The sequence below is a fragment of the Manacus candei genome, unplaced genomic scaffold (genome assembly GCF_025592945.1).
Source record: "Manacus candei isolate 608988 ecotype Guabito, Panama unplaced genomic scaffold, ASM2559294v1 h1tg000060l, whole genome shotgun sequence".
Lineage (NCBI taxonomy): Eukaryota > Metazoa > Chordata > Aves > Passeriformes > Pipridae > Manacus > Manacus candei.
Genome location: NW_026138108.1, coordinates 10,676,293 through 10,701,602, shown reverse-complemented (window position 1 = coordinate 10,701,602; position 25,310 = coordinate 10,676,293). Strand labels below are relative to the sequence as shown.

The 25,310-nt window shown below is 38.0% G+C and overlaps 1 protein-coding gene and 1 long non-coding RNA gene across 7 annotated transcripts in view; one reads left to right on the top strand and one right to left on the bottom strand.

The window, feature by feature from the left end:
* GALNT18 (polypeptide N-acetylgalactosaminyltransferase 18) overlaps positions 1-25,310 on the top strand; it is a 226,165-nt gene that overhangs the window by 197,482 nt on the left and 3,373 nt on the right. For all 3 annotated transcript variants that reach the window (XM_051803827.1, XM_051803826.1, XM_051803828.1), the window contains exon 11: positions 11,098-11,262. In XM_051803827.1, the coding sequence (XP_051659787.1) occupies positions 11,098-11,262 (165 nt within the window). The remainder of the gene's footprint in view (positions 1-11,097; positions 11,263-25,310) is intronic.
* Positions 8,272-23,336, bottom strand: LOC127478347 (uncharacterized). Of its 4 annotated transcripts, none has more exons than XR_007907194.1 (4): positions 21,052-23,336; positions 17,852-20,199; positions 9,852-9,884; positions 8,272-8,593 (listed from the first exon to the last, which is right to left on the bottom strand). It is a non-coding gene; the product is annotated as an uncharacterized LOC127478347 (long non-coding RNA). The 4 variants fall into 4 exon arrangements; XR_007907195.1 differs by having other exon boundaries at positions 17,852-19,724; XR_007907196.1 differs by lacking the exon at positions 21,052-23,336 and having other exon boundaries at positions 17,852-19,312; positions 19,645-20,567.

The window sequence follows — 25,310 nt, the reverse complement described above, 5'->3', positions numbered from 1 at the left end:
TCTCTCCCGCTTCTGTGTTTAAACACAGTGAAATTCTTTTCCTTGTTTTGGTGTTTGAGGCCCTCTGCTGCATTGCAGAGGGTTTTGTCCCCAGTCACTGAGAACATTGGTAGTGCTCCAGGCAGCTGGTGCTTCTCATCTCGTGGGTTGCTGCATGTATTGTGTTCCTAACTAATTCATGAGTTTAATAATGCTCATAATAAGACTTACAGACTATAATTATTTAACACCAAGCACAGAGAGGTTAGGAGGTCAAGTGGGAGGTTAAAACTGCTGCTGAAGGAAACATTGCTAAATAGGACTAGGAGAAACCTTCAGAGCTTCCCTTTCATCAAAGTGCCGTGACACTCAGGGATGACCTAAGCTATTACTTCAACTTTAATTTGCACATTAATTTTGGCATATTTCAATCCATTTTAACTTAAGTCTCTAAACAAGTTCTTTAGTTGTAGTTGGTTTGGCATTTCAATTTGTCCTTCTCTCAAAGGTGCTTGAAAGAAGGTCACTTTATAAACTAAACTTTGGCTGATGAACTCTTTTGAGTGGGGTTTTGGTTTTTTTTTCTTTTATTTTGTGGGGGAAAATAAATATGTCCTTGCTAGTAGTCTAAACAACCAACCAAACAAAAGACAATCAGACTGTCACTAACCACCTTAGGTTGAAATTTGTTGCCTGTCTTTTTGTTTTCCTTTTCTGTACATAATGCCTCACTTCCACATAGATGTTTCTGTGTCTGTATTTTATTCTGTCAGCACCAGAATAGCTACATTTTAAACAATTTTTTTCTTGAATTTGGTACCTATGGAAACCTTAAATCAAATGCATGCGTGATTCAAAGAAGAGTGGGTGAGATCTGGCTCATCTGAAATTAGAAGCAGATTCATGATTGCTTTCAGTGAAGGCAGGAGAGCCAGTGGGCATAGGGGATATCTGTAAGTAATGTCTGTAGGGAACCAGGAATTCTTCCCAAAGTTGTACATGTAACTACCTTACTTTGTTACCCTCACAAAATGATAAAAAATTACAGGACTTGTGGAACACAGGAGGAGTTAAAGGAACCTCTGTATCCATAGTCACTACCATACAGCATTGAAGATGACAAGGACTGGATTAAAAAGCAAAACAAAATGAACAAACAAAAAACTCCAAAAGAGATGAAAAAAAGAACCACAAAACCCTTGAGATCAAGGGTTTTACCATAAAGCATCTTAAGAAGGTGTGGCACTTGCTTGTAATTTGCCTGACTTGTAGACAACAAATTTTATCAAATTCAGTTTAGAAAAGGTAGTAATGGTAGAATAACACAATTTATTTTAGCAAACATTCAGAAGGTTATACCACTAGAAGAACCACTTTCTGAGAAGTGGTGAGCTACCTGACTCATCCCTGGCACTACATCTTTTTTATTGTTATGCTTATTATTGTGGTTCTAGGCATTCCAATAGTGACCCAAGTGTCTATTGTATGAAGTGCTCTACAATCTGAGATTAAAATGTATGCCCTTGACTTGAAGAGCTAAAGTCTACAAACAAAATAATAGAAGCAGGAGAATGTGGGAGAGAGGAGAAGGGAATGCTAGGAGATAGCATTTGGGTAATGTTTTGGATACACACATTATTGATTTTTTCCCCAAATTTATTTTTATTTATTAGATATATTTTTATATTTTTTTTGACATCTGGGTAAAAGAAAAATTCTGTGGAACAGGCAGAGGAAGATAAGTTCCTTGGAAGATTCCAGCTTTACGTCTCTTAGCTTCCAGGAGTAATTGCTTGAAAAATGTGACCAATGAAGGCCAGCAATTATGGCAAGGAGATTGATCCTTGCCAGGCTGATAAATAGTAAGAGAAGGGGTTGAGAAGGGCTATGAAAATGAAGATGAGCAGTTTATGCAGCATGGAAAACAGAACAGGAATGATATGATATTGCCTTCCTGAATGGCAACCTGAAAACAAGGTTTTCAGAGGCATTCAAGATTTGAAAAGGGCATGAGTGTTGACATCAGTGAAGAAGCCAGCAAGGGTCAACTTCAGTAGAAAAGCTGTATTTTATTGCAGGGAAAAAAGGCTGTATAGCAAGATTTGATAACTTTGGAGGAGGTTCAAGGTGAAGATGTGTATTATATAAAAGCATGATTACCTGAATGTGTCTGTGCCCACAGTTATCTGAAGCACTTGAGTTTAGCTATGAAACAGTAAAAAGATCTGCTTTTAAAGTTACTGATGCTGAGCTACCAAGTGCTTATACACAGATGGCAGTGAAATAGTTCAGATTTTAATTTGGCCAGAAGGAATCAACTCTGGTGTAAAGGATGGACCAGTGCATCAGCATATGGGAACAAAGGCTGTTTGCTTCCTGGTGAGTGTGTGTTGAAGGAGAAAACAGGATAAGAAAGACGTGGCATTCTGTAGGAATCCACAAGGAAAACTGTGAACAGTAGGTAAAGAGGGATTGATGGGGGTGGATCAAGGAACATGCACATAAGACCAAGTCACAGGAGCCGTAAGACAACATGCTTTTAAAGAAACAGGACACAGTTGTCTATGCCAGAATGGTTCTGATTTTTTACTGCCTTTTATTTTTTTTCCTGTGGAAGAGTTGTAGGGATCTTGTGCAGAGATAAGAGCAAAAGCAAGACAAGCTTTAGGAAGTAAATCAAGTAAAATTTTGATTTATCCAGCTCTTCTTATTTCTGTAGTTACCAACATAAGGAGAACTATGGCAGTAAATACTGAAAGCATATATAAAACCAATGATTGACAGTTCTATTCAATTTAAAAAGTGGAGCTTAAGTAATAGGATTTTTGTTTGCTTGTTTTAAATAAAACCAAAACAGAATACCAAAGTAGGCAGCACCAGAATTAGGGATTCCACTGCAATATAGGTTCAAGAATTTATATTAAAAGGAAAAGGTCTGGCATTTAGTACCTGTCTATTTTCTATTAAAATGTTAACGTTTTTGTGTCTTTAAGCCTGTGTTTATAGTACCACACTGTATTATTTAAAGTTTTGAGCACCTTGGTTTTACTACTATCAAATATTGTTGCTCAGAGTTCAGGTCTTAATTAGTGCATGGGCATGAAGAAGAGCAAGTAGGTCAGATAATCAGTATGCTGCTGACTTAATTCAGGAGAGACAAATCTGAACACTGAAGTGAAATGTTGAGTCTTTTTTACACACTTTACAATTAAAGTCTAAATTATGGTGCTACACTTGGTATACTAGCTGTTTGTCAGACAAGTTTCATAGTGAATAGATTCTCAACACGGATAAAATATCATTATAATGGTTTTGAGATTGTATCATCAGGCTGAAAACCTGCCTCAGATTAATAACAGGAATCTTCTAAGGGTTGACCTATGGTTTAGGGGTAACTTTCTGTAATTCTCAGCCTGTGTTCTTACACATTTACTTCCTCAGCAGTAGGTGTTTTAGGGCAGCACCAGACACAGAGATGCTGTTGCTGTGGCTACAGGGCAGCATCCCTCTTCTGTCACTTCCTACATGAATAGTAAATGGGAAAACACCTGATTTTTATCTTGGTGATGTATGTGTTTGTGTTGTTCAAACGAACTTGGATTCTTATCAGGGTTGGAAAATTCTTTCTTCCAGATGTGTTTATGTAACAAGAAATGCCAGAATAAAAGTCAGGGACAACATAAATGGCAGTGTTAGCTAATTCTGTATTTACTGGAATCCACTAGACTGCTCTCTAGCTGGAGCTGTAGTCAGTATGAATCTGCTGTGAGACTTTGGACCTAACGTGTTAATACACTACTCCTGAAAATAAATGACTTCATGGATTCATTTGGAGAAAAATATGGTTCAAAGATGGAATAAAGTAGTGGTGAATCAAGCTTCTTATCCCTTGTAGTTATTATGCCGAAAGCAGGGTAGCAAATAAATACTGCTGGTGGTGAGCATTAAGTTTGCTCATTATAAATGCAGAGTCATGTACCAGTCTCTAGCATGATTTCATCTGGGAACATTGCCATAAGGATTACAAATGGCTTTCAGCCTGAAAATTGGTATGTATTGCTTTAAACTTCCAGTGGGGAGTTGGCAATTTATCCTTCAGATAATCATCTTGTGTTAAGTTGAACATCTTAGTGTAACTTTTTGCTACATGATAAACCAGCTCCTATGAATAATTTACTGCAACTGGCAACCCGCTTCAGCTCTGAAGTCTTTATCAAGTCTGGTGGCTTTTCAAAGTTTAATAATAAACTTGGAGCCAAAAGTCTCATTGCACTTAAAGTCAGTGGAATTTCAGTGTTAATTGCAACAGGAATCACAATTTGACCTTTTGGGGCAAACTTGTCTTGAATAGAAATGCTACATCAAATCACTGAGAGGCCAAAGCTGTGCATTTGTGTCCGTGTTAGCAGAGCTCATCTACCTTCCTGTGTATTCTACAGCATGGTGGGGGTTTGTGCAGGTTTTATATTTTCACTGACCAAAAAAGTTGGCTGAATTACCTGGGCTTTCATTGCTCTCATGGCAGATTTAGGGTGTGTTCTGTACTGATCAACCACTACAACACAGCACATAAGATGTGAGTAATGCACCAAAATTTTTATCATTCCCGCCCTCCAGGAAACCTGCCATGGCAGTCAAGTTGGTAATTTTTAGAAAGGACAGCAGTTTTCCAGGCCCTGACTGATTGGATGATCTATACCAGTGAGGTCTGTCTCAGTTTTTTGGTCTGCTCCATCTGGCTAAGCTGGGCCTCACTGTCGGCATGGACGAGCTGAGTTTCTAAAGGGGATTTTGTGAATTGTGCGTGGCATCATCCCCCCTGTGTAAAACAAAGGCAGCCAAAGCTTGTCAGATGATCTCTAACATAAGCAAAGAAGTCTTTGCTACATGCATATGCTAGAATCCATATACATTATCTCAGCTCTAACCTTTCATAAACCACAAGCTCCTATTTTCCCGTTCTGAGCATTCCTGCACAGCTCTGCTCAGTGTTACATTCACTCCATGCCTCTGGCATGTGTGTGTGCTGTGCAGTGTTTTTCCCAGGGAGTATAAAGCTGAGCAGAGGATGAACTCTTTGGCAGTGAGATGGCTGTGCAAGTGATATTTCAAGATTACAGCTGAAAGCAGAATTTGTCTCAGAGAAGATAGGTGGAATAGAAGGGCAAAAGGACCCTTTGTTCTGAGTGTAACAACTGAGATTTAGAGGACACTATGACTCCAGGCATAAACTCTCCTTTTTCTCTTCCATGCTGGTTTGCTACATGACACTGCATCAGGAGGAAGGGGGAGACCCAGCAGTCCCAAAAAATGAGCAAGGGTGTGTGTAATGGTTTTGAGTCTTAGGCCTTTCTTCCTGGTAACCCATAAAGTATTCCACTCTATCCCATTATGTAACCAGAGGTATAAATAAGAAAGAGAGAGAAGGCTCTGCCTCTTCTCTCTTCTGGCAAGGTTGGAGACAGCAGATCCCTGCGGTTGGTCTCGCTCATCTGGGAGTTGAGGCCTGGTCAGGCTCGTTGTTTGCCATGTGGGAGGTGGAGGGTGCTGGTGGTATCTGATGAGATCCTGCTTTCTCAAGGGAAGTATTGAGATCTCATTTTACCAGTGGTTTTTTTTTTTAATTGATTGTTCCCGCGTTTCGATTGTGCATATTTGTTTTAGTTTTCTTTTTTGTCTCTTTTTTCCCTTTCCCTTCCTCTTAGGGCTTCTTAATATATACATAGTTTTAACTGTATATAACTGTACTATATGTAATTATATGTATATTTTAATATAGTTCTGCTATATTAAGTTTTCATACTTTTTTTTCTCTCTCTCTTTGCTGGAGGCTTTTTGCTGGGTCTTGGGGACTTGGTGGGAAGCCAAATCAAAACTAAGACATTATGGCATGGTCCAATGGCAAATAAAGGGTGAAGCTGCTTCTCCTTTATTCCAGAGTTGGTCTGAGTAGCAGTACTGACACACAGCTTTTTTTTTTCATTGCAATATTTAAAGTTTTCCTGATATTCAAGCAAATTTTCAGAAAAAGTTAAGCTTAGAATACTAAATAGAAAAAAAAAAAGTAACATTCACCTGAGTAGTTCACCTGAAATGTAGCTGGGGAGAACATTTCAAACACCACATTTTCTCTGATGGTTCCTAGTCATTATGAGGCTCCCTAGCACTCATTTGTGTTTTCATGTTTTAGCTGTCTTTTTAGGACAAATAAATGTTGTCCTTAAAAAAAAGAAAAAAAATGTTTTAAAAAAATTAAAAGTATGCCTTGACTTGACCTCATGCTTTCACTTTATGAAGATTTTGAGACTCATTTTATTAGTTGTAATTGTGTGATACTGATCTCAGTTTGCTTGTCTTGTATTTTGCCTTAATGTGAATTGTTAGAGAGATAATTAGGTGGAGCAAACAGAAGTGAAGCAATGGCCTTAGACAGGACACATCTATGAAAATAAATTCCAGAAAGGTACAGAATAATTGGTCCTTTAGTTGGAAGATGCTGGTTTACAGGCATAAAGCAATTTGCAGTCCAAGTTTCTCAGCAGATATATAAAAAAAAAACAACTATGAAACAATTTACAAAAATCCCCACAGTCTGGAGGAAGATTAGTTATAAAGAGATACATTATGAGGCTGGTCTTTGAGAACAGAAGAGAGACTGAAACAGAAGCCTTGTGGCAGAGACCCATGTCATGCTTTGAAGACAACCAAAATGCTTCTCTTCTGAGCCAGGGAGGAAGCTTTTGTTCATTTGATCATTTGCTTGCTGCAGATCTTTTGATTAATAACACCCTGTTTGGTTTTGAACGATTTCTTTTCCATCACTTTAATGTGCTGTGAGCCCCAGGCTTCCAGAGGAAGCTTCCTGAGGTCACTGAATGAGGGCAGGGAAAGCGGGCAGCACGTGGCAGCCTCCTGAGCCAGTGGGTCAGTGCAAGGATGGCACTCCCCCACCCTTGAAAATCACCTGGTGGGAGTGCAGATGAAGGAGATGTGGCAGCACTGAAGGCTCAGGGCCCACGTTGACTCTGACACTTTGCGGATCACAAATTCTGCCTGTGTTTTAACAGTTTCTCACTGACATTAATGCTGAATCCTTGTAGCTTCACTTTTTGAGAAGGTAAGTGCCTTTTGTCAAACCTAACTGATTTCCTGAACAAAGGTGCTCCCTTCCACATGCCCAGGAGACATAGTTGTACATCAATGCTGTTACGGTGGAAAAAACAGATGGTAAAGTGCTGTGGGCTAGGGCAGACTAATGAAATGTAAGGAGGCTTATTTTGTTACAGAATAAGGGAGTTGTTACCGTGTGCTTTGGTACCAATATCCAAGCAAGATTCTTTCTGTGGAAATTCAGTAGCTCCTCGGGGAGCATGTATATGATGGTGATGTGAAAACGTGTGCTTGTTTTGCTAAGGCAGCATCCTCAAAGTGCAAAGGAACTTTGAAAGAATGCTCTAAGTCAGCATCCAGCAAGCACCTTGACTGCAGTAGAACTAAACAAATTTTTGTCTGTTGAATCTCTAGTCCCTTGAACAAGAACTGCTGTGACATTTGCTGCTGTAGCAGAAGCTAAAGGTCCAAGTTCTGAGTAAAATTTTCAGAGTTACCCTAGCGACTCACTAGTTCATATTCAGTATTCAGTCATTTGGACTTCCAAGGCAGAACTGGACTGGTTGTTAAAAAACACTTTCTGGAATTACTGCAGAATTTCTATCCTGTTGTGTTAGTTGATGGTGATATTCTAATACAGTAGGAACAAATGTGCTGGTAAAATGCATTTTGCCAGTATCTTTTGAAGTGTTTTAAACAAAAGTGCCTCAGCTGTCCATTTTGTGCTGAAGTGGACTGCAAAACAGCTAGTGTGCTTGTTGATGCTTGTTAAAAGCATACTCTTGGAGAAGTACTGCTGTGACCATTAATCTATTAAACAACTTATTTAAATCACGAGTGCAAACTGGTCTTTACAGGGCTACACGTGAGATGTTAAAGCACGATCATATTTTACCTAAAGGTCAATTTAAAATATGCTCAATAAAAAGTCATAATGTGCATACCTGGCACGTAAGTTATGAGATGGTAATTCAGTTCACGTAACTCAGGTGGTTAAATCTCCTACAGCCCACTCCAAACAAGTAATTTGTGTACCATCTTTAAACAAACAAACAAGCCACAAAAAAAATAAAGAAAGAAACAGGAAGATATAGCATGAAAGCAATTAAAATATTTTTAATATATGAAATTATTTACAGGGACACTTTACCATGGTTTCATGTTTAATAGCTTTAGGTTTCAGACCAGAAGAATGTTACTCAGTAGTGTCAGTAGTTAATTCTGTTTTACCAAATGGGTGTCCTTCTTCATCCTAACATAGTATTATGTTCTCTCAGTGCAGGGTCTGTTTCATTCTCAGGGTGGGTGAAACGAGCCATGGATTGTCTGTAGCTTTCAAGAAAAGTTTTCTGGCCAAGTGCAACACAAAACAGTACCTTGCTGCTTGCTGTTATGCTGCTCCAGTTGAATTTGTAGAGTGTATGTGCTTTTGATGCGATTCATCCATTAGAAAAACACAGCAGTCAAGTTACCAACATTGCAAGGTTGTCCAGTGTTTTGAATTCTGAAATGAAATAAGATATTATTATATAAAATACTAAAATGTTTATAATAATATAGAGAATAATTCAATATTATCTATATTACTGGATAAGCAAAGCAACGTCTTAAAATCGAGTCTTATTGGACAGACTGCCACCCTACCACAGTCTGTTCCAGTGTGACCCTATTTTTACATACCACCTATGAGCTGCAAAGTGCCTTTCTCAATACTAGGTGAGCATTCAAGATTTCATACCTCTTTTTCTAACTGGTCCACAATGAGAAATGAAGTGATATTAGCAGATAGGCTGAGTTCTCTGAAAATAAGGAGGAACCTGCTAATTAAATCTATTAGGTATAATTGCATTTGATTCTTCTATTTCTGTACAGTTTTGCCAACAAACTGAATTGAGTAATTCCCCCAGCCAGAGCCATCATTCTGCTTCTGCCCAGAAAGATGCTCAGACTGAACCATCGCTGCTTTGACAAAAAAAAAAAAAAAAGCTGGTGGAGGTTTACTGTGATTACCTGCAGCCCTCAGGCTTCTGAGAAAAGGGTGAGGGGACTGAGCTAATAAAAACAGCTCAGCCCCGAGGGTTTGCAGGCACACTCCTTTTGCACGAGCAACCTTGAGCTATAGCATGCACTTCTTAGAGTTACAGCCAAGCCTGCTCATTTGTTTCCAGTGACTGATGCTTATCATTCAGAAAAAAAAATGAAAACTTCCTTTATTTTCTTCTACTGTGTTTTCTGTGGTGACAATGTGCTAAAATAACAAATTCCTTCCTATTAGTTAAAAATGAAAATAAATGACAATTTCCCTCTCTGTTTTCTAGTAGTAATTCCAGGTTAAGAGATAAACGAGCTGCAACAACATGTTCATCTGTAGAGTTAGTGTTTCCTAGCAATCCCCTTTAAAGATCATCTTGCTATATGACTACCTCAGTCTTTCTAAAAATAAAAGCACATCTGAATAGATCGTAAATGTGTCTAAAGTAGTTGCTGTTTGTCTGTCTAGAAAGTGCTTTCTAAATGTTTATTGCTCTTATAAGGCATCAGTTTTGTTTGCAGGAATGTTAATAACCTGACCTGTGCATGGAGTTTGTTGGGGTGTGACCTTGTTAGTCTTTCCATAGTTCTTACAGTTTACTTCAATCCCTCACAACCAACAATCTGGAAATGTGCTCTGCTAGGTCCTTTTATTACCCTGCTCTTCTCCTGTAAGGCATGACTGAACTATTCAACTTTTCTCTGTTCAGCCTCTTAAAACCTAGACTCACCTCACTTCAGCCAGCTCAGACTTGTTATCATTTCTGTGGGGTGAAAAAAACAAAACTTCATTAAGGGGGGCAAAACCTTGGATTGGTCTAAACCATTAATGGCAACTACGTTAACTTTTATACAACTCTGTCAGTTTACATCTGCTGCAGATCTGCCCTGGCAGTGTTACAGGAGGGTAAATAGGGGATTTAGTCTTGCCCAAAAACACCACCATTTGTTTTCATTATATTCAACCCCTGCATTGACTGCTTTCAGCATTCAAATATTTTTTTTTTTTTACATGAAGCTCCTGCATATCTCCTCAGTCCTGGTTTGTTCTGTTTTTCTTCTTTCGCTCCTATTTTGTCAGAGTTTTCACACACATAGGAACACACACATATAAAACAAGTTACAACATCAACAATGAACAGATAGCAGCAGATAGTATCAGCAGCTTCTGGGAACAAAAAAGATTCCCAAATACACACAGCATAATTTCCAGCTTCCCTTTTGTTATAGACAAAGGCATTAATGTTATGACAGAGGCATTAATTTGGTTCTTCTGTCTACTCTCATCTGTTGATACCACTGAGTTATCAAAGACACCTAAAGCATGATGTTTCCATTTCATCTTTCTCATTGTTCTTCCAAGAAAAAGGTCTGATTTTAGCAAAATTAATTCTATTTGTGAATAGCAAACAGGGAATCATGGAATAGTCCTGTGTTATGTTCCTGGGCTTGTATGTAACCTGTTAATCTTCAAGAGGACATACCATCTCCATCTAACAAGCTCACCTTCCTTCCCCTTTTTTTTCTTTCTTCTAGAGAAACCTCCCATATATCTTTGTAGTCAAACAGAGTAGAAAGAATTTGTATAATATAATAATTTCATGCCTTTGGTCCTAAGTGTAATCACTGAAGCCTATGAGGCCACTCATATGAGGGTATATCTCTTGCTCTTTGAAGACCCAGGTTCACAACCGCAGAAAACAGCAATAAAAAGGGACAGGATGAGATAACAATCAGTTGTGTTTGCATATTTCCTCTTAAATACTTAACCAGCATTTACTCGTTGATAACAATGAACAGTTAATTGCTAATTTAGAACAACTTTTAAAACACTTCCTGCATGAAAGAAAATCATTAAAAAGCCACTATGGGGTCAGCCTACTGCTATTCAGCATATTTATCTTTGCCATTGGCTTTTGGGTAAAAGTGCTGCTTCTGTGTAGAGGCCACAAATCTTGTTTGTGCTTCCTGTTGCAGAATGTTTATTACACAAGCAGTCAGCAGCTCCACGTGGGTGTTCTGAGTCCCACTATCGACGATGATGACAACAGATGCCTGGTGGATGTGAACAGCAGGCCTAGGCTCATCGAATGCAATTATGCCAAAGCCAAGAGAATGAAGCTTTACTGGCAATTTACTCAGGTAATTCTTACTCAGCAGACATTTCGGAAAGTTTAAAAGCTGTTTCTTTATCTGAAGTGTGAGTAATCTGTTCACTAACAGAACAGAAAGAGATTTATCCTTGCTTTCTTTGCACAGAGCCAGGAAGCTGTTTAGATTTGCTCCCAATGTCAGCTACCAAAGAGGGTACAAAACTTGTATTATATTTTCTAAGTTCACCATAAATAATTTGTTTACTGTTATGGAATTATCTCAAGCCAAAAAAAATCCCAAAAAACCAGGAACAAGGAACAGAAATCTTTTTGCTTGTTTAGAAGTAGCAACTCAGAAAAGGCAGTCGCGGATCATTAGTGATAACAGCCTCATAATGAGCTACGTTTGCAGTTCCTTTCTTAAAAAGGCTAATGTTTTTGTGTATGTGTGTGTGGGAGTGTGAGACAGATAAAGAAAGAGGTGCAAGTAAAGACTGAGAAGTGAGTTTGCAGTGATGAGAATCCTGATAGGATACCTAGCCCAAGCCTGGTGTTCACACCTCTTAACTTATTTAGAAACATGCAGAAGAACTATAAGGAAGCCATAAAAAGTCTGGGGCTGAAAACCATGCTCTGCAATGTAATGCTTATGGAAATCACTGTTTGGTTTAGCTAAGAGGAAGTGGCAAGGTCACTCACAGCATATCAGTGTTTCCACAGAGGGACACAGGTTATCCTGAGGGCAAAACAGGTTCCGGTGGCTGAAAGCTAAAGATAGTCAAATTTGGTCTTTCAAAGGAAGATGAGATTTTCCTAAGGTAAGTTTAAGACCATGGAAGATTACCATGTCAGGTACTGACAGGTTGGTTGTTTTGGATCAATAAAATGAAATTACATTACTTTCTAAAACAAGTGCATGACTTAGCTTCTGGGGAAAATGTCATCCCAAGTGTGAGTTTGCCTGGTCTCATAGTTACTCCTCTGCAGTTTTGAGTCTACAAATCTATTTGTGTACTCCAGCCCACAGGCTGAAGCTTATCACTGAAGTAATTTTATTCCTGCATTTATTTTTTTCTGTAACATCCATGTGAGTTTGCAGATATCTTTTCTGTCAACTCATTAGTTTATTTTTCTATAACAGCCATTATCTGCATATTTTAGGACCTTGTTAATACAGTTTAACATCAGTCTTGGTGCAGAGAGCATCTGGACACTAATCACCAAAGTATACTATTAACATAATTTGTCTTTTTACTTGAAAGTAATCCAGATATTTGTCTTTCAACGGTAACTCTCAAGCAGTAGACCTTAAATCCCTAAACTGGAGAGACATCCCAGCTTTCGCTTTCAGTCTGCCTCAAGGGCAAAGTTTTAATGATGCCTTCTAACAAATTTTAACACTAGTCTTGCCATGAGGAGGACCTCACTGTATTCATCTCTGCACTTGATTTTTTTATAATTTCTAAAAAGTATAATTAACATATTTCTTTAAAGAGCATTTCAGTAACATTTTAGTATTGTTCACCTATTCAGTGATTGCTCTGTATCACCCCAACCCTTTGGTGATATTTAATGGTTTCTACTCCAGGATACTGCTACTATCTTAGATCTGATTATCTTAGGTCTCATTTGAGGGGCAGCAGTAGAATGCCTTGATAATTTAGCCATTAAAAGCTTCAAAAATGGTATTTAACTGCATTAGGTTTGTTTTGATTCCACATTCCAAACACAGTCTCTCAATGAAGTTGCAGTGCTGTTAAACTAGACTCTATGGACTCTATGTTCCTTCTACAAAGGAACTTCTGCCCAGGAGAAGTGAAAGCTAATTAGTTGTTTCTTTAGGATAAATTAAGAGACAAATGAAATAATTAAAAGCTTTCTGTTCAAAAAGGATTTCGTTAATACCCAATGCAATTGAAATGTCATTATTGCTCAACATACAGCTGGATACACAGCCCTGGGTATGTTCTGTAAGCTACAAGAAAGCTAATGAATGTAATCAAGGCTTGCCAAGATCAACTGATCAGCTCCCTTTGAAATGCTCCCATTTAGTCTGGTGAAAAGATGTGTTTATGTGAATATGCTGGAAGCTGTCTCTCTGAAAAGAGTCTTTTTTTATTACTTTTTTAAAGCTCTGGTGGTTCTTTTCCATATTGTGCAGTGAGCAGAACTCCTGCAAGTAAGCAGGATGCTTATGTAGTCTTGAAATTTGTGAACTATTAATTAAAATGTAGATTTTGGTTGTAGCTTTCTATAGCACCTTCCTTTGGCTGCGAGTGTGCTTGGACTTTTCTTGAGCCATTCAACAAGACTGTCTGATGCTACAGATAATTAAAAATACAGCAGTGCAAGTGGTGAATTGTCACAGAAAGGGAATGGGAAAACAAACTGACCACCTAAAGGAGGATAAACCCACTGACCTAGACTTCCCTGACCAGCACAAAAATCAGTATTTTTTCCTGCATTCCATTTATGTTGAATTAATTTGAAGGAAGAAACAGTCTCACTGTATCACACTATAACCTGAGAGACAGCACAATAGTCTGTGGTAGGACATGGATGTGGTTGGTAGAAGACTGCACAGATTTTTGAAAAAATTATTCTTCAGATAACATTTTCCTCCTCCTTTGCCCTGTTGAAGTGCAATGATGAGTGAGTTCTGTATGACTAAAGTAGAATATGGAGTCGTCCTGAGCTAGGAGACTCCTTGCCTCCATAGATCTAGTCCAGTATTATTTAATTATTAATTTGCATCTTTGAATTATTAGAAGCATATGTGTATACACATACATATAAATATGTATATATATATATATATATATAAAACTTGATTTATTTTTTAAAAATTTATCTTTTACGTTGGTTTTAAAATTTGAAATTCCCCGGCTACCTTCAGTTGCAGGCAGCTGGAGTCAGGCAGCCAGATGTCCACTGCTACCTTGGGGACAAAATGGTGGTTTGGTGGACAGTCAAATGGAGGGAAAATACCTCTGGCATCTTTCTGCACAGGGCAAACCTGCATTGAGCATTCAAAGCTCGTATTATGTGTTTGTATAATCAGGATCTATCTGAGCACATTTCCATGCTCCACAGTTTTGTATGGCTGCCAAATGCAATAAGACCCAATAAAATGTAGGCTTCAGTGACATTCTTTCTTCCAAAGCTTCTTCAAGTCCTTATAACTGTAATTATGTCAAATTATGTAAATTAGCCCTGAAAAGATTTACATCAACTGGGTAGGGTTCAAGAATCCTATTGTTCAGGCTGTTTGTCAAGTCTTCTCTTAGGGAAATATTTATTTTGGAAATACTTCTGTGCTGGTAAGTCTCCTAGGTGTTTGACAGTTCACTTAGTTCAGTCTGTCTCACCACTTTTTCATTTAATCAGAACAAAATTAGACCTTATATCAAAAAAATGGTAAGTGATCAGAAATAAGCCAAGGCAGAGAGGATAGAGACAAGAATTATGTAGTAGTAAAACAACCAGAATTTTACCAAAATATTACTTTAAGCAAGGAAGCTTCTTTGGCATTATGAACCACAAGGAAAGCAAAAACTAACCTCAGCTGTGCATTATTTAGTAGTAAACAATTAATCCTGCTCACACCCTGTGAGTTCTTTTCGTCAAGGAGCAGGTGCAGACACAGCGTGCTGGCAGCAGCACCGTCCTCCCTGAGGAACTGAGGGCTGGAACCGAGTGTCAGGTCAGCAGCACTCGGGTATGACAGTCACTGCTCAGCAAAGCTGCTGGCACTGCTGCAGTGACTGTGTGACATGGTTTGTGTGGTGACAGAGAAGGGGCCATGAGATGTAGGATGTGGGCCAGCACACCGCAGGACATCTTTCAGTAGAAGCTGCTGATGGCCAGAACCATGCTCTTCTGAACTGACTCTCTGATGATTAAGTTTGTTCATGCGCTAAAGAAACAGCACATTCTAAACGCTGCAATCAGTTTTTCTGGAGGGAGTGGATTGGCTGGGGGTTTTAAGAAGTCTCCAGTCTGATTTCTCAGGTTTATTGCTGATGGCAGGTCAGATGTTTGCCTTACAAGTGAAATTCGTCTCTACATACCTCACCTGGGTGGCAGCAGGGCAGCGAGAAAGTACACTTACATCATGTCAGGAGTCCTCCAGAGGCATAAGAAAGACAAAAGGAGGGTTTTTCTGTAACTACTCTTTATCTTGAAGTATCTTTATGTTTCTACTTAGTTGGATAGGGTTGTGACTCCCTTATGCTAATCAGACTACCTATGCTGTCACTATTTGCTGTCCTGAGAAACTTGATAGGTGAGGGCTCTGTGTAAAAAGAGGTATAAGAGAGAACACAAGGCTGACCTAAAACCCTGAGACTAATCCTTTTAAGGCTGCTCCATGTTGAATTCCTTTTGCTACGGCATAAAGTAATTCACCTTCCAGGGTGGTTGCCATAGAAAGGTGGGAAAAATGCATCTGTGGGGACAGACACTCAGCACAGCCTTCATGGGAGGGAGAGGATGTGCAGGGCCTACATCTCAGCTCTGTCCTCTTCCCATACCCACTGATAACATAGCTTTGCATGTTGTGGAGAATTGTGATTATAGTCAGTGCTGCAGGTTTCCACAGGAGATCTTCCAGTTCAGAAATGTTTGGAGGGGGCGGTTTGTGCTATCCTGAGACACTGCAAACAAAATTTGTTGCTGACAGCTGTGGTATCATTTCCTAAATATCATAGTAGGAATTGCTTTGGAAAGAAAAGGGAAGACAGACAAGCAAATTAACTACTGAGTTGTTACAGTATTCCACAGATCAGTATGATGATTTAGATCTCATTTAAATAGATATTAGATAATAGATAATGCAATACTACTGCTAGCTAGCACCATTACCCACAACCACATCCCAGAAAAGCACAGGAATGCAGGCTGCATAGCAGGATTAAACTGGTGGCCTATGAAGCAAGGAAAGAGTCTGTGTACCAATTTACCAATTTCATATGCCCCCTTGCTGAGCACACAGTGCAGATGCAGAGCCCAATTCCTTCTAATGTCCACTCTAGTTTTCAGCCCATACATTAGCCAAGGACATCAGTGTATGGGATTCATTTCAGAAGAGCTGTGTGTGTCTAAGGGAACAGTGGTCCCCATCAACTTCATCAGATTCTTCCATTATGAGAGCCACAGGATAGAAAAACAGCATCATTAATTTATCAAGAATTTGGATTTATGCTGTATTTCTAATCCCAAAGGGTGCAAATACTCTCAGTATGTATTTGTGGTATAAGACATGCTGTACTGCTATACAGCTATATAATTAGGCAGTGCTGTTTGCCTGGCAGCTCAGAACAGAAAGAGGTTGTGATCCTGTTAAAAGAAATACAGACTTTGATCCTGCAGGAGAAATACAAAGGAAAAATAGAACCTAATTATTCAATTAAATGAACCAACAGACTAGGTTAAACCCTGTACTTTTAGTGAGGCTATCTGATTTTTAAATAATCAGTGTTGCCAAGTGTGAAGTTTTGAACTTCAGACCCAAAAGAGCATATCCACAAGCCCCAGGAGCCCCAGTGAAATGGTGGTGTATGGGTACAGCAGCACTTTCTTCTATATTTAGATATTCTTTGCCCATTTTCGATCAAACATTACCCTAACTTGCCTGTACCTTATATTTTAACTAACTGGATAACCACACAATGTGTTACAGCTGAAGGAAAAGGAATTTGAACCATTGTTCTGCTTAGACATGAGAAAGTAATAGTTAATGTTTTAATTTTCATTTTGCTCTAAATTTGTCCCTAATTCATGTGCAACTTAATATTCTTGTTGTATTTTAATATGACAATATGAATTTAAAGAAACAGGTATGTTAAAGAATTTCTTTTTTATTCTCCTTGAACCTTGTCTTACTATAAGCCTGCAAACTCTTTAGTCCCATTTAAGCAGAATGGAATTGTTGAGAAGTACAAAAATCTGAAAGCATTCTGTCTTTCTCCATTTCAAATACTTGACTTCCACTTAAATATGAAAATGTATAAGCAAAAACCATGTACAAAAAATAAGGAATACAAATATTACTATATAGTATTGTGTTTTAACAACTAATGTTAAATTTGCTTGGCAATTATTGCTGTAGCTATTGGTGATCAAAATTCCATTGTAGCAGTTTAGTCTTCTATTTGGAGTAATTTTCTAGTAGCAAGTTTTAATCTTTGAAAATTAGGTGAAGAACTTGCCAGCTAGAAAGTTTGTGTGTGAATATAGCAATAAAATGAGCTTTTAGTGGGTGCATTTCAAGTCTTTTCTAGCATATCACATTATGCAGTATTTACTCTCCTGAGGACTACATTTAAAATCCTAAGACACTTGTGCTGAATTAATTTAGAAGGAAGTTAACACATACCCATGTTTTTCCTTCAAAACAGATACCCTATTTGCATATTTTAGCATATAATTTTTAAACGCCACATTTATTTTACAAAGAAATTATTTGTTCTAGTTCTGCATGATTTTTCCTAATTTCAGATGTCCAGATAGGCTCCATCTGAAAATCACAATTACAGCTGCTGCTGAAGAGGTACTGCATGGCATTCTAACATCAGGCATGTAAAAGAATGGCCAAATCCAGATTATTTCCTACAAGTTTTCTGATAACCAGCACTTACCAAATGAAGCAGCTGAGTTTTGGGAGATCTGAGCTCTGTTCCCAGTCCCCTCTTTGCATTACTGCACCAATCACTTCTTGGGTTCTGCATTCCTCAGCTGTGAGATGGATGGAAGGATTTTTGCCTTCAGCATACATCTTTTATTATTTGTAACTTCCCAGATGAAAACAAAACTCTGTCCTGATCAAGTCAATAAAAATTGCATCTTTAATTCCAATGGAGACAAAACCAGTATCTATGTATGTAAGGTTTGGCTACTAAATAACCCCCTGCAGTCCAAGATGCAAAGATGAGAAAAATGTTCCCTTGAAAGTCAAATAAATAAGGATGAAACAATGATGTCTCTGGCAAGAAAAGAGGGTTTGTTATTCAGTGAAATGACCAGGCCACTAAGTCTGGTATCTTGAACCCAACAGCAATGACTCTTGGTATAACAGACAGAAAAATACATGATTTCCATTATTGTCTGAGTAAACTGTGAGAGGTTTGTGCTGCAGCAGCAAGGACATTCCTTTTCCAATATCAATGATAATCAGCTTTTTGTGGTTACTAGGGAAAAGCCATTTTCATTATCTAGACACTGTGATCAGAGTCCCAAAGAGCCCAACCTAAATTCCCATGTTAGAATATGCAGATCAATTGAAATACTAGTGCAGATTCGTTTCCTAATTTTCTTGACTTGGCACTCAATTTATTTCTTGCTCTCTAGAGACTGGTTTAATCATAAGCATATAATGACAATGGAAGTAGTTTGGTTTCTGGGTTAAAATGAGCTAAACCTCCTTCATATTGAGCATTCATATTAGAAAACCTGGATTAATTGAATACAACACACACACACAAAAGAAATAAAATTGTCATTCAGTATTTTTGTTTTCCAAAGGAGTTATGTCTCACAAACAAATAGGCATTGCTCTCATCTAAAACTCAAAAATCTTTGGGAATCTGTTATTATATCTGTGGGAAAATATAAAAATCTTACATTTCCTGATTGTGCTGAAAGGAGTTTCTTCTTTGTCTGGCTGAAGATGAATAACTAGGCATCACCTATGCTAGACTGGTAAATAACAATGGGAAGCTGTCTTTACATCAGTTTTCTCTATATGCTACGTTAGAAAAATATTTTCCTCCATAAGGAGAAAAAGAGAATAAAGCAGTAAGGTGCTCTTAGGCATGAGCTTCAGGTGCATGATGTCAATATGTATAGTTTTATGCCCCTCACTACCAGCAAGACTTTGAGGTGCTGCAGCATCTCCAGAGAAGGACAACGGGGCTGGTGAAGGGTCTGGAGCACAAGTCTGTTGAGGGACAGCTGAGGGAGCTGGGGGGGTTTAGTCTGGAGGAAAGGAGGCTGAGGGGGCACCTTATCACTCTACCTGAAAGGAGGTTGTAGCAAGGTGGATATTAGCCAATCTAAACCTTCTCTGGCACAACTTGAGGCCGTTTCCTCTCATCCTGTCACTGAGAAAAGAGACTATCAGGAAAAATTTCTTCACTAAAAGGGTCATCAAGCACTGAAACAGGCTGCCCACAGAAGTGGTAGAGTCAGTGTCCCTGGAGGTATTTAAAAGATATGTAGATGTGCCATTTGGGGACATGGTTTGGTTGTGGATTTGGCAGTGCTGAATTAACAGTTGGACTCGATAATCTAAAAGGTCTTTTTCACCCTAAACAATTTTGTGATCCTATATACCAAAATGATGATTACTTCAAAACCAAACAAAGAGGCAAAACCTAGGAATACACAGTTTGCTGCATTACAGATCAGAAAATTAATTAACTGGATTAATTACCTCATCTAGAAGACTGCCTCAGGCAGTGGTCAGTGCTTGCTGTTTCACAGAAATGAGCTCTCGTCTGAGCCAGCAGTTCACTGTAGGACCAGAAGGAGGATTACTTTTTTGACCCCTGATGTGCTCTTTTTGAGAAGATTGAGAATTGATTTGTCTGAATGATCATCTCAGCATGCCTACAAAGTGTTGTTTTATCAGCACTCTTAAAATTAACTCAGCCCATCAAAAACATCTAGTCAGTCACTGAACACTGATGCCTGTGACAATGAATTCAACAGGTTTCCTATATCCTAATAAATCACAGCAATTTTGCAAATTTCTAAACTAACAATCCTTTTTTCCTGAGAAAGTTTGTTTGACAGTTTCTCACTGGTATTCATACTTTTGATCACTAAAGTCAGGTCCCACTAATTTTCATTCACATCCTAAGCCAAGTCCTGTTTCTATTTCGTGTTTGTATATTTTGTAACTCCCCACCATCTGAATATTCCATCACACTTCAAAGTATCTTTGTTGCCTTTCTCCATCTTCCACTTTAGACATCTTGAAGCAAGCCTAAATCAAGGCAGATAAACCAAGCCTGAGTTGTTTGCAGAAGTCATTTATATGTAATCTCAGAATGAAAGAGAAAAAGGTAACTTTTCTGAGCTTTTCACAAAAGGTATTTTTAAAATATGCAAATAAAGCCAATGTCTCCAGCACTCCCATCTTTTTCCTAGTTGTATCAAAATATTGTTTCATTATGCAGGCAGCTACTGCATGGCACAATCTGTGAAAATAAACTATATAAGAAAAAAAAAATTGTATTTTTAGTTAGAGCAAAATTATTCTGCAGAAAAAAAGCAATAACTTTGGATACTTTTCTATAGGCCAGGTCTCACTCAAGACTCCAGAAACGTTTAGGAACACAGGATTTACAGATATCCAACACTCCTGCTGGTACCAGAGGTACAAAATGTAGCAGTTCTTATTGTAGTGACCTTATATAGTTTAGAAACATATCTTAAATTTAAATTTAGAACTTTAGAGTTTCAAAGTTCGAGCACTAAGTAGTCAGTGACTACTTAGTATAGAGGGTTCTGCATTTACAGTTCTCTGAATGCTACCAGGCAGGACAGCAGGCAAAGGAGGATGCAGGAGAGACACTTGGGAACAGCATCCCATCTAGTAGCGAGGAAAAAAAAAAAACCAAACCAGAAATATCAATCTGTGAATCATCTCTCACCAACATGCATTGCTGGAGCTCACTCTTTTATGAGTGTTAGTTCTCAAAAAGGCGTGTAATTGTTTTCTAAGTGGCTTGTCCAGTTCGCTGGTTACTCAGGACAGCAGCTGTGGTCAGAAAAGCCCCATCATTATCAACTGCACAACATAAAGCCAGTTTTTGCATTTCTGCAAAGGACTTACCAGGTAATCCTAGCTATCAGAAGATCAACATAATACACCATCATCTGGATTTGCTGCCAAAACAAAACCAAACAATATGTTCAGCTGTAAATCCTGCATTTAGCCATAATTATCAGGGCTATGTATGGAGAAAGGATTCTCTTTTTAATCTGCTTCCCACTGTACCACACCCACACACACATCCCTGGGAATAGGGTTCAACAATTAATTTTAAAAATCATATTGTATAGCTAAAATATTTGTTTCTGCAGATGTTTTTCTAGTATGTCAGGAAAATTTCCTGGCCACTGCTGATAAAGTAAAAATTCATGTTTAGTTTCTGAAAAATGTCTAACGATCTTTGTAGTCTGGCTAATGTATTCTACTATAAAACTTCCTTCCATTTTCTTAGTTTTATCTCCATTTTATGAAGGAAAAATGCATTTTCAGCTATCATATCCTGAAGAGTTTCTTGGTATTTCAGTGAAGGTTTGAATTTATTTCTTTTCAAGGTATTATTTTCTTAATCTTGATATTCACAGTCTGTTATAAATCTGTGATAAAATTTTATATATATGTGGAGAGATATTAGTGATAGTTATAAATCCATACATTCCATTTCTGATTTTAATGCTGTATGTCTGTAAGTTTTTTCTATTGCAGTTACATTCTCTGTATGAAACTGCATTTCCTTTTGCCAGGTTTAGTTGCCTTTGTTTTAATACTTTAATTCTGAAAATTAAAGTATTCTTTACATCCTGAAAATTTAACTATTACACCTTTAAAGGGCTGTGCTCAGAACCTGGGCTCTTCTACATCCATGTAGCCAATCTAGATTAAACAAAACAGAAAATGATTGCACAAGCCACTAGCTTCTAAAACCCAGTCTGGACATACAGATGAGGCTGCATCATTTGATTTGTCACAGCTGCAGAATAAAAAAATTTGTTGCAGCAATATAAAAATCCAGCATTTATGATTATCTAAAACCTGAATGCTCACTCAGACATGTTGGGAATGGAATGAGACACAACAGTTTAATGTCTACATCACGGTTTAACTGTTGAATGATGTGTCTAATTCCACTGTCAGAGGATGTTTCATAGTATTTATGCATTGGTTACGAGCAAGTGGCTCTAAGACCAAGGCTTGGATGGCTTGACAACAGATTCCGAGTGTAGGAAGAGGAAAAAAAATAACTCTTTCCTTAAAAAATGGTTTGGTTGATCCCTATTATCACACCACTTAAGTTTACATTATACATAGCAATTAGTTTTGGTTAGTACTGAAGAAAGAAATTCACATTTTAAGTGTGTCTGGTAGGCCTATCTACCTGTAAATAGGGATCTAAATAGCTGACAGACAACACCTTTTAAATATATCACCCTGCTCTATATAATACTTCATACACATGATAGCAGTTAAATGCACCTTATTTTCACAGCAGTCCTCAAATATATTAGGAAGTAAGTGCCTTTGAAGAAGAGCAACAGTTAACAATGTACTTCACTGAGAAATATTTCAATTTAAATAGTTAAAATAAATTGATGAAGGGTTTGAACAACAAGGGGTATGCTATAGAGTCTGTTTTACTTACAGCAAACCCGTTTGACAGAGTTGTGAAGTTTATCATACTGCTTTAGATTTGAGAAGTTACCTCTATATTATATATACCTATATCCTTTTTACAACTTTAAAGTAGAAATTCTAAACCCAATAACATCATCCAGTATTTCCAAGCAATTGGCAATACTGAAGAGACATTAATTACTGTATGGGATGAATTATTCCCTTTTTCCTACGAACACTTCCTCACTGCATCAACATCTGTACAGAATTGATCACACAGAGGAAAAAATGCCTTGTAAAATTCAAGCAATTTTCTTTAGGATTAAGCTTGGTGCAGCAACAGTCACTGAAAATTTACCCCAGTATTCCAGGGACATGCATGGGAAGATCAAGTGTTCTGTTTAGAGTGGAGATTATCTATGTCTCATATACCTCACCATAATTCTTCTATTCAAATGTATCAGAGCAACAGAGAAGATTAGACTTTCTGCCTCAAAGGCAGAGTGAACATGTAAATATTTGAGGTCACTGATTGAGGTCCAAATACAAAATTAATAGACTAGTGAATGCAATGATCTATATAGTATATGTGATATGAGACTGGATACACTCATTAACCTTTTAAGACCTTTTCCTGAAATATCATCCATGGTTAGGCAAGCTGGTAAAAGCACTTTTTTTTCCTCTTTTAGGTAGAATAACACGAGCTTTAATGTGATGAGCAAAAAATAGGTTTAAACTCTGTTAGGAAAAGCACATGCTTTAAAGTAACTTGTGAAAAATAGCTATCAGTCTGATTTTCAGTGATACATTCATTCAACATCCCTCAGTTTTACAAGTGAACAAACCCTGTCTTAACTTTCATGCTTATGAGGCTCTGGTTCAGTCTAAAGCAACAAGCCTAACTCCCTGTTTTCCCTTCCTGTGTTGCTTTTTCTGGGAAATTTGGAATCCCAGCACAACAACTTGCAGCTCACAGGCCCCATCACACCTACCTAAATGACTGGAATATCACAGATTACATCTAGCAGATGTGCCAAGTAAAACAATGACTAAATTGACCAAGTCAGGTCTATTTTGAGAATTATTTTTCAGCTTTAATGGTGCCACATAGCCACATTCAAATCCTTCCTTTAAAATACCTAAACTATGTAAAGTAGCATCTCTATTATTTTCTTGCCAAGTGATTTTTAGTTCATACATCAAAACACAACCTTGGCAATCTAACTTCAGAGTAACAGAAAACAGCAAACTACTTGGTTCTTCCTGAAGAGAATTCTTACTGAAGAAAATTAGAGAGTAAATGTAATGGGAAATTTCTATTAAATACAACCAGAAAAAACCCAGCAGTTTACACTGCAGTTTTCTATGTGTCTGAGGCCACCAGCAAGAGTTGAGAGCATTTGTGCTTCTCATAGAAACTGATGATCTTTGCAAAGCAAATCGAAGCAAGTTTTCAGTCAAACTTGTTAGTGCTGACACATTCAGTCTATTTTTTAGAAAACAGTTGACCTGGATATTTATTTATCCTCTTGAGACATCTACTGCCATTGAGCTACCTCTCATCATCAATAATCTTAATCCTAACTCTGTTCAACTGGGCAGAATTCCTCTTGAACTTTTTTCAGCTTACAGAATTACATTTTATGTCTCATGATTAAAGGCATTACCCCAGGCTATCAATTTTTTGCCTTTAAATTGGAAAGTAGAAGTCTTACCTAGAATGGGGAAAAGAAACCAGTTAGGCAGCTCACCTTTCACTTGGCCTGAAGTGTAATAATACAATAAACCATTTTACCAAACACAGTAAACCTGACTATGAGAGTTTTATGTAAGTTTTGCTAAATGATTATTTAAAAAAAACCAAACCAAACCAAAACAAACCCAAACTTAAAGGACAACTTTGAACTTTGCCTGCATTTGCCTTTAGGGTTCCAAATGCTAAGGATGCTGACAGACTGCAGAAACTGTTCAGGAATACTGTAATTTGGAGGCCAAGCTGGTCAGAGTAGCAAATGCACCATCAGTTTTTTGGTGCATTGGTCCTGCCTGCTCTCTTTTCTCAGTGGAATTATTCAGTTCATGCACTTTAATCCTTGCACAGCTCAGTAAGTCAGGCCTTGTGACATGTGCTAGTGTGCTGTCATCAGTCCAGAGGTAACAGACCAATACCACTGTCCCAGGCTTGCATGAGGCATATGAAGGGGACCTGAACACAGTGGACTAATGACAGGAAATTTTAAGTAAATGCTATACAAACTTTACTCCCTGTACCTCAGAGCAATTCTTTCATTTATATGCCTACTGAAAGAAATCAAAGCTGTGTAGACTGCATCCTCTCCGAGGGACGAAGCCATGGCTCTGCACAGGCCTCACATCTCTTAGGAGCTAAGTTGTTCTGTTTCTAAAAGGGCTTGAGTCTCTACATTTGTCTTTAGTGGGGAAAAAAAAAAACGCTCTGCTAAAAGCATCCGTGCTCTGTACAACACTCAATTCCCACATATTAGCTGCTACTTAACTTTGGTGTCTGTTTTACATTCCATTCTGCAGCTCCAAGGTACTCAGCAGGGTGATTTTCAGTAGCCACTGCAGAGTGCTTTCCACATCAAAAAGAGCTTCCTTGGTTTTTTATCTTCTGAGTCACTTGTTTCTGTTAAATAGAAGGCAGATTTCACAGGAGGACGCATCAGAAAAAGCGAAGAGGTGTGAGA